Source organism: Cydia strobilella, chromosome 26 (assembly GCF_947568885.1).
Source record: "Cydia strobilella chromosome 26, ilCydStro3.1, whole genome shotgun sequence".
Classification (NCBI taxonomy): Eukaryota; Metazoa; Arthropoda; class Insecta; order Lepidoptera; family Tortricidae; genus Cydia; species Cydia strobilella.
The window spans coordinates 7,264,382-7,278,369 of record NC_086066.1 but is presented as its reverse complement, the minus strand read 5'-3'; the positions used below and the strand labels follow the sequence as shown (position 1 = coordinate 7,278,369).

At 42.8% G+C, this 13,988-nt stretch overlaps 1 protein-coding gene across 4 annotated transcripts in view; it reads left to right on the top strand.

Moving 5' to 3' along the window:
• The window catches only part of LOC134753353 (uncharacterized), a 62,357-nt gene that overhangs the window by 43,366 nt on the left and 5,003 nt on the right, over positions 1-13,988 (top strand). For all 4 annotated transcript variants that reach the window (XM_063689231.1, XM_063689229.1, XM_063689230.1 and 1 more), the window contains one exon: positions 12,069-12,177. In XM_063689231.1, coding sequence (XP_063545301.1) covers positions 12,069-12,177 — 109 coding nt within the window. The remainder of the gene's footprint in view (positions 1-12,068; positions 12,178-13,988) is intronic.

The following is a 13,988-nucleotide window of genomic DNA, read 5'->3' as shown; positions in this document are numbered from 1 at the left end:
GTTGTGTGTTACTGGTTGAGTACGAACCGGGGAAGTGGGTGCTTCTGAGCAAGTCCAGAGTTTCCTCTTCTGTGTTCGTAAATGTGCCATCTGGTCTTTTAAGAAGACCGAGATAGTTGGTTGGTGTCTTGGAGAGTATTTTGTGAATTCTCGCTCCTTTATGAGTTTGGGCAATCTCTTCACAGAACTTCCTCCATGACCTTCTTTTTGCTTTCCTGATTTGTTTATTATATTCAGTCAGCGCTCTACCATACCTTTCCCACTCATTCGGTGTGGTCGAGTGATTGAATATGCGACGTGTGGACCTACGGAGATTTTCTAGCCTTTTGTTCCACCACGTCGTTGTGTTAGTAGTTTTTGACTCTTTCAGTGGGCAGCTTTGTTCGTAGGCCCTACGTATGCCTTCAGATATTAAATTAACTGCCAAGTTGAGAGAATCTGGGGTTTTGACATATTTTGGGACATCCTTTAGACGGTATTCGAGGTCGGCCTTGTAGGCTTCCCAAGACGTTTCTTTTGGATTTCTACGCGTAAGTGGTTCCCTATCTAGAGAGCCTTTTACCCTGAACAAAATATGTCTATGGTCCGACATAGAATTTTCGCTGCTGACACGCCAGTCGGCTAGGCAGCTCGCCGCCTTTTCAGTAGCGAAGGTTATATCTAATACTTCTTGCCTAGCTCTAGTTACGAAGGTGGGCGTATTGCCCTTATTCAACAAGTGCAGGCAATTAGTAAAGATAAATTGGGATAGTAACTCACCCCTTTTGTTGATTCCAGTGCTCCCCCAGATGGTGTGGTGGGCGTTGGCGTCACATCCCACAATAAGTTCCGCCTTTTGTGCCTGAGCGTACTCTAGCACTTTAGTCAGTTCTTCTGTGGGATCTTGCTTCTCTCCGGGCAGGTAGGCGGAGCAGACTATTACCTTGCGTGCTCCTCTCCCTTTGAGATCGACGTAGGCAGCTACTTGGTCTTCACTGCATAGTTCTGTAACAGGCAAGAAGTTAATATTTTTGTTAAATACGATGCAGGCTCTCGGTTTGGCACCTTTTTCGTAGATCAGTACCTTTCCTGCCCTGTTCAGTCCTGGTGCCATGGACTTGGTGTTGATCCATGGTTCTTGAATGAGAGCGATGTCCAGGCCATTTTCGCCAAAAAGCTTTTCAACGACCGCTGTGGCCGCTATGGCGTGGTGGAGATTGGCCTGAAGGAACATCACCCCCCTACCCCCGAATGCGTCGTGTTTATTTGCCACCGTGGTGGGCACTGGTGCGCCCTTGGTAGCCTCCTCTGTCCCCTTTACCCCTTGGGCGGTTGTTGCCCCTATGGCCTCCCCGGTTGGCGAGAAACCGCTGCGCGCCCGATGATCCTGGTTTGGGATTGGGTGTCGAAGGAGCCGCCCGTTTTGGACCTGAAGGCACCTTTCGGGCAGGCTTTTGGGATAAGGTGTTGAGTGGGTTAGGGTTTGCATCCTGCGGTGGTGGGTCTAGGGAAGGTTGAGTTTCGGTCTGTTGGGTTTTTGGTTGGCCCTTTAGCCGAAACTGGACCTCCCGGAAACCTAAGTTTGCCTTTAGGCCCTTTTTTTGTAGATTCTCCACCGACATGTCGTCCAGAGATAGGGTTACCATAGCACCACTCTTCTCGACTTTGGTGTGGAGAATCTTCCAGTGCTCTGTGTACAGCCCCTGGTTCTGTGCATAGAGCAGAGATAGCGACTGCTTTACCTTGGAGTCGTCTATCTCTGGGATGAACACCATCCCTATATTAGGCTTGGGAAGCTCATTTTCAGGGATAATCCCGAGATTGGCTTCCGGCCATGGTTTTAGGGATGGTGTTATTAGTTCAAGCCAGGCTTTTGACCTTTGGTCACTACAGGTGATGAGTAACCAGCCTGGCTTGTATGAGTAACCCTTGAACTTTGGTCCCTCGTCCATCTCCAGGGTCGCAATCTTTTGCAAGATGGTACTGCAGAGGGACTCCAGTTGCGCGACACTCATCGGCTTGGAGTCCTTGATTCCGACTCGGACTTGGCTGAGGACCTCGTTGTAGGGTTGTGATGGTTGGGGTTGGGTTGGGGGAGTCACAGTCACCCTTGGGTTCTTGCACATGTTACCCTGTGGTGATTTTTCCTCCGAGCGCGGCCGTTTGGCCGATTTTGGCTCGGGCCTGGAATGTGTGGACCCGAACTTGTACCCCATTTTTTTAAGCTCCGCGAAACCCTTTGCGGACAGTTGTAGCGCCTCCTCATGCGCAACTCCTAGTCCTCTAAGAGCTTTATAGCGGCCCTTCGCTGAGCCCGTCAATTTCTTGACGGACTTGCGTGTCTCAGGGTTGGGAGCCTCCGTTAGGTTGCTTGGGCGATGGGTATCGCTCCTTTCAACCGTGTCGGCGCTCTCCACTCCCTCCATGGCTTGCTCCGATGTTTGGGCAGAGTTTTCCGCGCCTACCATCAGGGGCATTAGTTCCTGGCATAGGTCTTCCAGGGTACCTTCAGATTTTTTATTGCTATTCTCCATACAAATCCCACGAGAAGCTAGGGAAAAAGTGTCGGTTGCCAGCAGAGCCCCGCTTGCTGGAACAAGGCAAAATACACCTCGAGGTTGCCCGGTATCGAGGGTCATCGTTAGCGGCTGAGCTCCCCCTCAGCCACGCATCTCTCGGCACGATTGTTCGACCTTAGATTGGGGTTTTTTAAAGAGGTTGTCTCCTCTTGGAGTGGAGTAGGAGTAATGGTGTGAAAGGAAGCCTAGGGTTTGCATTCCGGGTCCCAAATGTGCGGAGGAATTCCGCACATTCAGGCTCCGGACTGCAAACCCCAGGAGAAGGGAAGATAAGACGGGAATAACAGACAGGAAATGACGTTTTGGAGCATGGGATTACAGACGGGAATTCTAGGGTTAGGAAAGGAACACCTGGCGGGTGGGGATGCCACATCACTTGGCGTGGCCCACACCAGGCGGGGCCCTCATACTTGGCTACTAGTGGTCCGGGGTATGTTGGTAAATGTAGCGACGCCCGTTACGACCACTAGCATTGCCCGGGGGAGACGGCCCACCCACAAATGTAACCCTGGGTGAGCTCGTCCCTGATCCGCGGCGGCAGATACAGGGACGACGGGGACGTGTATGATGGACTTGAGGTGTAGGCCAATAGCCCAGCGTCGCATACCTGAGCGTACCTACCCCTCCACCCCCCCTTACGTAGACGTACGGGACGGTTACCCTTTGCGCCAATTTTTTTTAAATTTGCCGCTTTCTATTGACGGAACCTTTAAGCTATGGATGGTATAGAAAGGATCGCAATCTCTTATGGCAGAATTGTTACAAAAGTGACCAGCTTTCAACTGTAAATAATAGTTCCAAATCTATCCGTTGGCGCTAGGTAGGCTCTGAGACCAAAGAGTATTGTATTATATAGGAGACTCTATGACATGAACCATAGAGGTATAATAATGTAGAGATGAAATGGGGGAGGGGCAGCAAATAACACGACCAAATTACGTAGGTTGTTTCTGGTATGTCGTCAGGAATGTTAAAACGTGTTTTTAATTTTGTTGCGTTGCGTATGTTCTGTCCCTCACGGTCGCACGGGTGCACATCTATAGGTATATAAAATACTAGGTGTATGGTCTAGGTACTTCAGTGTATGGTGGCGCCGCCTATTTACTGTTTTTTACGGTCACTTTTTGATACATGATGATTCATTTCCTTACCTCTACCTTCCATACTTTAAGCTACATAAACTTGACGACATTTACATAAAAATATAAAACGAAAACATTAATGAATACAAACCGTTCCGAGAATCATCAAATCACCATTTTAATGATCTGACTTTAATTAGCTTGCGCTGTTAGTCGTGATGTAGAAAGTGGAAACACATAATAGCCTTTTTAGTGCCGTAGTGGGTAACGTTTTGGTCTGCATTTGTATGAAATAAAATCTCCAGTCTGCCAATTTTTGCGGGGGAGGGGAACGTCAAATGTATACCAGCCATGTCAGATAAGATAAACGTCGGACTTCCGGTTCGAACGCCATCTTGATAGTAGCCTCGTGATTAATTCCTTTATTTTTTGTTCATTAATATTGTTTAAAGTGTAATATCGATAGCTTTATTATACATTAATCTAATTTGGTAGTGTGCAGTGAATGGAGAATTAATCTCAAAGCGTGTTTAACCACCATTTTGGAGTCAACGGCCGGTAGTCCACGTGCTTCTCGTAAAATCCAGCTATCGGTTTTACGAGACAACAACAACAATAACTACCGAACAACGTCGTGCTCTAAGAGCATTTGGTATTTCTACCTCTAACCGTGTCAGGCTAGAGCCCTAGAGGCCCATAATTTTATTTACCGTACACTGGCTGAAGAAAATCTAGAATTATTAATTCGATTCCACGTGGATCCCACTTTGACGTTGGCGAAATCATCGACAGTACCGATGGAGCCATACTACTTAAAGATTGATTGATTGAAGATAAACGTTAGTCCATACATACATTGTGTATGACCATTGGCCGACTATTTTCGACAGAGGGGGAACGCCTGTTAGTGGCTACTCCGTTTGTTTATATCCTCTAAGAATTCGGATGGAATTTTGATTCTTAACGCTCTCCTTAACGACATAACCTACCCCTCCTTCCTTCCAATATTGGCTTTAGGATTATAACTATCCCTCCCGCATCCTAATTCATAATGTCACTCCCCACAAAATTTCGTTCCCTGGTATGCTGGCTGGTCCGGAGCAGGCATGTTCCTGGCTGGGTATGGCACCATAGAGTATATTGAATATGTATGGCACCTTCTTGTCTTGTAATAAAGGTGCCAGGCATTTGATGACGTCATTACTCAGGAAATGTTCTTTTTCAAAACTATTCGGGAATTGTTTTAGATGCTTAAGGATTAAGGACCATTCTGAACAACTCAAAAGTCATTCGATCAACTCCCAATTTTGTGCTTTCTCCGGCCGATTGTAAAGGAAGGTGTCAAAGGCGTCTTGCCAAATTAAATAGGTTATTAGGCAAAAAACTTATCTCATCCCATCTCTCATCTCTATCTATATGCAATTAATATCTTTCCCACAGTTAAGTATCGGAACTAATAACTTCCCTTTACAAGCGAAAACTAGCGGAACGTGGAACAACTGAACTAAGGAAATGTAGCCATTATCGGCGTGGTTAGTTTCTTAGTGCTTTCGGAAGACCGTCATTATCGTTGTACAATTAAAAGTCCAGAGAGGAGGCGTAACTCCAGGAAATTAAAATGAAAAATGCGGAAGATTTGGTGATCGCGCGGGTTTTAACGTTTTACCTCAATAACAAAGTATAGCGTAAACACCCCAATAATCGACATGTTAAGACCCAATATTCGACACCTTGCTGTCAACTTTATTGTTATGACATTATGATTGAAAATGTCGATTATTGGAGCTGTGTCGGGCACTGGTGCCTCTACTCTACGTTACTTCTGTTTTAAGATATGTTAACAATATTTTTTTGCAAGTGTGATGAAGTAGTAGATTGTGTCACTCGGGAGCAAAATTACATATTTACGGCGTGGGTGTACATTGAATCCCGAGCGTAGTAGGAATTCAAGTGGAAATGATTTTGCTACCATGTGACACATAATGCTTTTCACATGAAAATATAATATTTGAAAATATTATTTAAGCTACAAAATAGTATGCAAAAAAACATAATAGTCCTAGAACAGAAAAATGTCACTTTGATCCCTCCTAGCAGTGAAGAAAAGTGCCACTGATCCCTTCTAGAAGGAAAGAAAAAGCCGTTTTCCGAATAGGCGATTTGAGAAAAGAAAATGATAAATAACAAGTAAATATATCGATTTGGCAGTAAAGTTATCCATAGTCTGCCCGGAGTAAAAAAAGTTGTCTATACCTACATTCACTTCCGCCACGACACTTCCCATGACGGCAAAAAGCGCGGGAACTCTGTTTGTCTTTAATTGGGTCCGATTGTCTATGGTTGTGGCGTAATACACAATAGACCAATAGAGGGGAACACATTGTCGTACAGTAGCGGCCGCAGTGTATCGCAGTTATCGATAAAAAAAATAATCGATAACAAAATAACTTTACCAAACAAGTCATTTTATTTTTTAATTAATTGAATTTCTTTATTACAAAAAAACCGGCCAAGTGCGAGTCGGACTCGCGCACGAAGGGTTCCGTACCATTACGCAAAATACGGCAAAAAATCACTTTGTTGTATGGGGACCCCACTTAAATATCTATTTTATTCTGTTTTTAGTATTTGTTGTTATAGCGGCAACAGAACTACATCATCTGTGAAAATTTCAACTGTCTAGCTATCACGGTTCATGCGATACGGCCTGGTGACAGACGGACAGACAGACAGACAGCGGAGTCTTAGTAATAGCTAGGGCCCCGTTTTTACCCTATGGGTACGGAACCCTAAAAAAGATCCGACAAATTGAGAATCTTCTCATAAGAAATCTAGAAGTCGGTTAAAGTAACATAATCGATACCCACTAACACAGAATACCTACAGTTATAGACAATAGAAAACATTCATACCTCGGGAACAAATATTTGTAATAAACACACAAATATATACCCTTACCAGGATTCAAATTCGGGAACCCCTGCTGCAGCGTACTACGCGAAGCGGCGCGGGGTGAATCAATCCTATTGATACCTATAGAAGTGTCCTACGTGTCTCGTTGCGAACGCGAACGAACGCCTTGGGCCCGCCACGCTTCGCTTCGCGTTCGCGAGTGTTCGCTTACATAATACGCAGTGTCAGGGCGGTTTGCTCGTATAGACCAAATATAGGGAAAAGCAACGCGCGTGTGAGCTCGTAAAAACCAAATGTAGAGAAATGTAACGCGTAAAATACGCTAGTCTGTAACCGCCCTTAGGCTAAGAGTAAATGGGGCATTTTCTACGAAAAGGGACCTTATTGTCGATGGCGCTTACGTCGCACAGCGTCGCGCGGCATTGTATTTATATCGGAGCATCGTTTATAATGGTGTAAGCGTCATCGACAATAAGGTCCCTTTTTATAGAAAATACCACAAATAAAAGTCAATGTAAATAAATGAATACCTATCGATAACTTTTCCCCGCACTACGCTTTAATCTAGTTTACGTTCTCATTGTGCGGCGAGAGTGTACTCTATGGAGATTACTCATTAGTCCATGATACAGGGTCATTGCCGATACCACAGACCTAGTATGACGCTAAGTGGCCGATACACGGGCCTTATCTTACACAGATCTACCTAGTTTAGTACTAAAGTAAGCTAGGAAAGTACCTACGTATTGCATCGTAACGAGGGGATTTTCTTACGACGACGCAACGCGTTTTTTTTGTGTTTCGTCCAAGATTAAATTTAAATAAAAACCGGCCAAGTGCGAGTCAGACTCGCGTTCCAAGGGTTCTGTACATTACACAATTTAAACAATGTATTTTTTTTATTTTTTTTTTTATTTATTGATAATGGGAAACAAACAGCGAAAGATGACACATCTAGATAATTACACTTAAATACATACATAAGCCAAAACAGTTTCCACTACTGAAATTAGATAATTATGGTTTATGGTTTATGTGAATAAACCCGTAGGGGTCGGATCAAAAACTAAGTAATTAAGTCCGACTCACGCTTGACAGCACATTTCTAATTGGTTTTCCTGTAATCTAGGTAAAGAACTACTTTTGTGTATTTTTTTCAAATTTTTTTGACCCGATAGTTTCGGAGATTAAGGGGGAGGGAATGGTAATTTTTTTTGCCTATTTTCTTGAATAACATCTTCAATATTTATCCTAAAATGAAAATAATATATATATTTGAGATTCTCACAATGACCTCTTTCATTTGATATGTAACACGATATGGTTTGAAAAACTTCATTTTTTAATTTTCTCATTTATTCCCCAAAAGTGGCCCCCATGTTTAAAATTCATTTGGTTACGTTACATGTCCGTCTTTGGGTCACAAACTTACATATGCATACCAATTTTCAACTCAATTGGTCCAGTAGTTTCGGAGAAAATAGGCTGTGACAGACGGACAGACAGACAGACAAACGCACAAGTGATCCTATTAGGGTTCCGTTTTTTCCTTTTGAGGTACGGAACCCTAAAAAGATGCAATTGTAAAGTTTAATCTTTGCATCTCATTTTTAATTTTTAGCCAAACGAGCAGTCGAATCGCCGAATTACCGCCGCTCATGCACGAATGTCTGTGGGCGGCGGTAACACCAGAGGGGTTGTAAGTTCTTTGCCGGCCTTTTAGATGGGAGTACTCTCTTTTCTTGAAGATTTGAAGGTCGTATCGGTCCGGAAATACCGCAGGTGACAGTTCATTCCACAGTTTAGCTGTGCGAGGCAGGAAGTTTCTAGCGAAACGCACAGTTGAGGACTGCCAACCATGTTGTCGTGATGGGCGTAGGGTTGAAAAAAAAACCAGTTTTTTTCCCGGAAGTATTCCCGTTTTTTCTAAGCCATGTTTTTTTCAGTATTATTCGGGAAAAAATAATGTCACTTAGTGTCTATATTTTTCCGATAAAAACTGAAAAAAAACGAAAAAACTAAAATTTCAAAACGTCCTGAAAAAAACGATTTGATTTTTTCGAGAATTTTCTACCCTAGTTGGGCGATGGCGGAAAAGCGCAGATTCATTTTCTCTGTTTTAACTCAGTGGCGCTTGGTCACTTTTTAAAAAACGTCAGTTTTATTTTAACTAAGTATCGCTTTATCGCTTCCTACATAACGCTTTCCAATTGATAGGCAGTTCAAAATATGATCAGCTAGAAATACAAAGGTCACCACACCTGCAGCGGTATCATGGTCGCCTTTTTGTCACTTGCCATATCATGCGTCACTTACGTACTTGTTGGAGCGTGACAGGTATGGTGACAAATGATAGACAGCCGTCCATCTTAGCCCCGCTGGACAAGTATCGATAGGTCACTGGTTCAAATCCGGTTCGAAGGACCACTAATGTCAGAATACTTGCATTAACTTGATAGATATCTTGATAGTAATTTGGAACACGAAAGACGATATATTGATAATAAACTTGATTTATTATAGTTAACTTATAGCGAACGTAAATATTTAATGAATGAATAGGTGATTGACTACGAACCTTTTATATAAACTTCGCAGTCATCCCTCCCGGGCGAAAACTCGTATAGCGGTTAACGCTGCCGCTCCGTTGGTGGGTTGAGGAATGGCAGCCACCGAAACGCGTAACACGGTCTTTCCACCGCGATACAACCGGCTGACGACTTGTTTTATTAACAATAGCATCTAAACTATCATCTGACAGAGTATCCAACGGGAGGCGATGACGCCGATGACTGAAAAGAATTTTCTTTTTTACATGTTCATGTGACCATCTGACGGTCTTTCCACAGCGATACAATCGGCTGACGATTTTGTTTATTCACAATAGCATCTAAACTATCATCTGACAAAGTATCAAGCGGGAGGCGATGACTAAATTTGTTTTTATTGAAATTATTTGCTGTCATTCCTCAACCCACCAACGGAGCGGCAGCTGACGTTCACGAGGGTTCATCATACATAGCTGTAAACCACTATACGAGTTTTCGCCCGGGAGGCGATTGGTCATGGAAATCTGTTCCTGGCCCGCGGTCTATAAATGCTGATGGGGTAAATGAACAATATGATGCATGTGCAATTTACTTGTAAATACAAACAGAAGCGCTCTATAAAAAGAGAAAGTCGTCTTCATAATTTCTAGTTTCCGAGCCCTGCCTCAGATAATTCTCTAAATGGTCTGCCGGTAATGCAATTACTGCTGGGATCTTAATGCTAGGTTGAGATGTTTGTATAGGTAATGAAAAGGTAAACAGCTGAAGATGCTCTATTTCTATCTTTGAAACGTTAGCGGTAGTTCGCACTGTTCAGCGGTGAGGTGGAATGGCTGGTTCAGTAAGGCGAGAAAGGAAAGCCCGTCTTGATGGTCACAATTTATTATATTTAAAGCACACACAATGTAAGCACCTGTAAGGTGAATGTGAAGGATAGATTCTAATTGTTATCCGATTACATGGAAACAGAAAAAGTAAAATAACAGAGTGTAAAAAGGAGTTAATACATTATATAACAAGTATGTTCTGTTGGACTTGCCAACACGCACGAGCCTAGCCGCCGCCATACAATTGAGTCATCTCATTTTAAAATGTGGTATTTTCTATAAAAATGGACCTTATTGTCGATGGCGCTTACGGCATTATTAACGATGCTCCGATATAAATACAATGCCGCGCGACGCTGTGCGGTGTAAGCGCCATCGACAATAAGGTCCCTTTTCATAGAAAATGCCCCAAATGACATTATATAATGACATGGCATGGACACTCCGTTTTCTATGACGGGTGATCAGTGATACTTAAAGAAAACGAAGTATCCTTCGCGGGGTCCCTTTGTTTGACATAATTATTGAAAGTCATAATGTAACGATTGTCATATTATCATTAGTAATAATTCTGAAACCGTTAAGTTTTCAGGATTTTCCTCGGGTTATCCTATAGATAGGTTAGGTTAGGTTTGTTTTATGGCAATCCTGAAAAGTTACGCGTTTCTGAGAAAAACAAAATTATGACTAATGATAATATGACAATCATTACATTATGACTTTCAATAATTCAAACAATAGAGACCCATCGTACGCCTCGTGCCCGACCCGGACCGTTTTCACGTAAGTCGTCCTTAAGGCCTAGTTTCTTCTCTAAGTGACTGTCAGATTCGGAAGCTACGCACATGTGGTCACGTATTAATCGAACAAAATATTTACAACTTTTGTTATAATTCACAAGGGCCCTCAACACTCATGCGCGAACCACGCCGCGAAGCCGCGAACGCGAAGGTGGAGTCGATTTCGCAGATCTGCGACGCCCGCTCCACACTCGCGTTCGCGGCTTCGCGCCGCGATTCGCGCACGAGTGTGGAGCGGGCTACATGTTACAATAGATAGTAGGTTTATTAGAAACATTAAATTTGAATCCCACGCAAAGCATGATCGATTGATATCTTCCAAAAAAATCCTGCACGAAGCTATGGGGTTGGCCGGTGTAATTATTTTACAGATGGCGCCAGCATAGCTTGCCCTGTCAATCCCAAGAAATGTGTCAAATTCTTGTTTTTTAGGGTTCCGTACCTCAAAAGGAAAAAAGGAACCCTTATAGAATCACTCGTGCGTCTGTCTGTCCGTCTGTCACAGCCTATTTTCTCCGAAACTACGAGACCAATTTAGTTGAAATTTGGTATACATATGTAAGTTTGTGACCCAAAGACGGACATGTAACGTAAACAAATGAATTTTAAACATGGGGGCCACTTTTAGGGGGTAGATGAGAAAATTAAAAAATTCTCCGAGACCACGGGGACAACGCCGTCCTCGAAACGTTGGAGGTAATTTATTTAGGTAAACTTATTTTACGCGATTAAGTCCCGTCGTTGTGAATAATAATGAGTAAAAATCGTGAAAGTTTAAATCAGTGTTAAAAAATAAAGTTTTTTAAACTATATCGTGTTACATATCAAATGAAAGAGCTCATTGTGAGAATCTCAAATATATTTTATTTTTATTTTAGGATAAACAATTTAGAAGTAATTCAAGAAACTAGGCAAAAAATTACCATCGTCCCCCCTTTATCTCCGAAACTACTGGGGCTAAAATTTTGAAAAAAAAATACACAAAATAGTTCCCTATCACAGAAAAACCTATTAGAAATTTGCAGTCAAGCGTGTGTCGGACTTAATTACTTAGTTTTTGATTTCCTACGGGTTTTTTTAAAGATATTTCACTCACGTTTCACATTAAAAAAATACATGGTTTAAATTGTGTAATGTACGGAACCCTTGGAACGCGAGTCCGACTCGCACTTGACCGGTTTTTTTGGCCTGGATGACAGCCCCTTAAGCCAAATCTCATAGAAAAAAACTAGAGAAAGGGGCAAGCTATCATGGCGCCATCTATGCAAACCTTTGACAGTTGCCAACCCCATTGAGTAACAAACCACTGGTATACATAACCTCTGATATTCTGTTCCAGACGCTGCTGCTGTGGTGTATCCTCGGACTGGCGTTAGCAGAAGACACTCCACCAGGTCTGGTGGCCAAGGACAGCGACCAGGACCTCGTGGCAGAAGCGTCGCAGTCAGGTAATTGTACAGATACTGCTTGTTGATGATGACGGTATCCTGTTACCCTTCATCAGGGACATCCTTGCTATTACCGCACAGCTCGCCATCGGCAGGGCGTTCATCCTCACACCCTAGCACCTAAATGGTCGCGTATGTGCGGTTCGAGAGGAATTTCCTCCCGCGTACGCTTCGGCTGTGGAATGAGCTCCCTGCCGAGGTTTTCGAGGGGCTACAGTATGGGGTTCTTCAAAAAAGGAGTGTACAGGTTTTTAAAGGGTCGGCAACGCGCGTGTAATATCTCTGGTGTTGCAGGCGTCCATAGGCTACGGTAACTGCTTACCATCAGGCGGGCCGTATGCTTGTTTGCCACCGTCATGGTATAAAAAAAAATATAGGGCTCTCAGAAGGAATTTGCATTTTTCACGGTAAAGCGCGGCCTCCTCCGGCTTCGTGCAGCCAAGCTGATGCAGCCTCCTTTTCAACTTTACGCCTCCAGGTGGTATAGTCTTTCGATTTCTACCGGGCCCCGAACGGCTAATCCTTTGTCTATTGTTAAGCACGTGCCACTACCTGCAAAAAAGGGTCGTGTAATTCTAATTGGTACCTGAGCGCGGGCTAATCCAACGCTCAAAAAACCAGTGTAGGTGCGTGTGCTCTTGTTTCTCGTTTGTTACGCATAGATAGATTCGACTTCGACTCGCCGGCACTTAACAACCGTAGAGAGACCACACACAGCCTCTCATTATATTTTTCTATATCTTCATTTTCAATATTATTCCAATTACCATAGAGTCGTAATTCATTAACCGGTTAAAGCGATCCAACATTTTAGATTATTTTAAACCGGGTCACTCACGTCGAATAGCTCGACATGTTTCGGTCCAATTTACGAGGACCGAATAATACGTGAGTGACCCGGTTTAAAATAATCTAATATGTTTGAGTCTCACGGGAGTTTTATAGTTAAAAACGATCCAACATTATTTTTATACAGGTAGTAGCACGCGCCGTTTTTATTTGACAATAGACAAATAAGCAGTTTGGGCCCACCTAGAAATCGAAAGACCATACGTGGGCGCCCTTTACCTCTTTTTACGGGAATTTGTTGTTATCTGAGAGTAGAATTGGGGGAATTACCAGCCGAGTGTGATTGCGAGGGCGTTAAGTAAAGCGAGGCTGGTGGGTATGGACATTAGTTAAATGACAGTGACAATGTCATCGAACTGGTGTTGACAGAAGAGACTCCACCAGGTCTGGTGGCCAAAGACAGCTACCAGGATCTCGTGGCCAAAGCGATGCAGTCTGGTACACAGCATTGCACAGGTTATTTAATTTCCACTCTCTTCTGTGTAAATGTTGTTCAATATTTACTCATACTCATACTCATAATCTTTATTGCATATCACATTGTATCTTAACCTATACTTAACATAGAATTGTGTACAACATGACACCCTGTAGGGCACAGCAAACAGTTTATTCAAGAGGAGAACGAAGTTTTTGTACAAGGTTATATAATGGGTACTTTATTAATTATAATTATTGGTCGTGAAAAAATTAATTTAATGTAGTAAATTCATTTAATGTAGGCTTTTTTAATCAGGTGTTCTGCTAATTTTTTAAAGAATATGATTATGAATGATGTCGGACTTGGTATTTTTTATTTCGTTACTAATTTTATTGAATATTTTTATTGCCATCGAGTTAGGACTTTTTGAATGTAGTTTTAGTTTCGAGGGGATAACCTGCACCAACTTATTTTCAAACCTGCTGGCGTAGCGTCGGGGTATGTCTGAATGTTTGGTATAAAATTGAGGGTATTTTTTTAC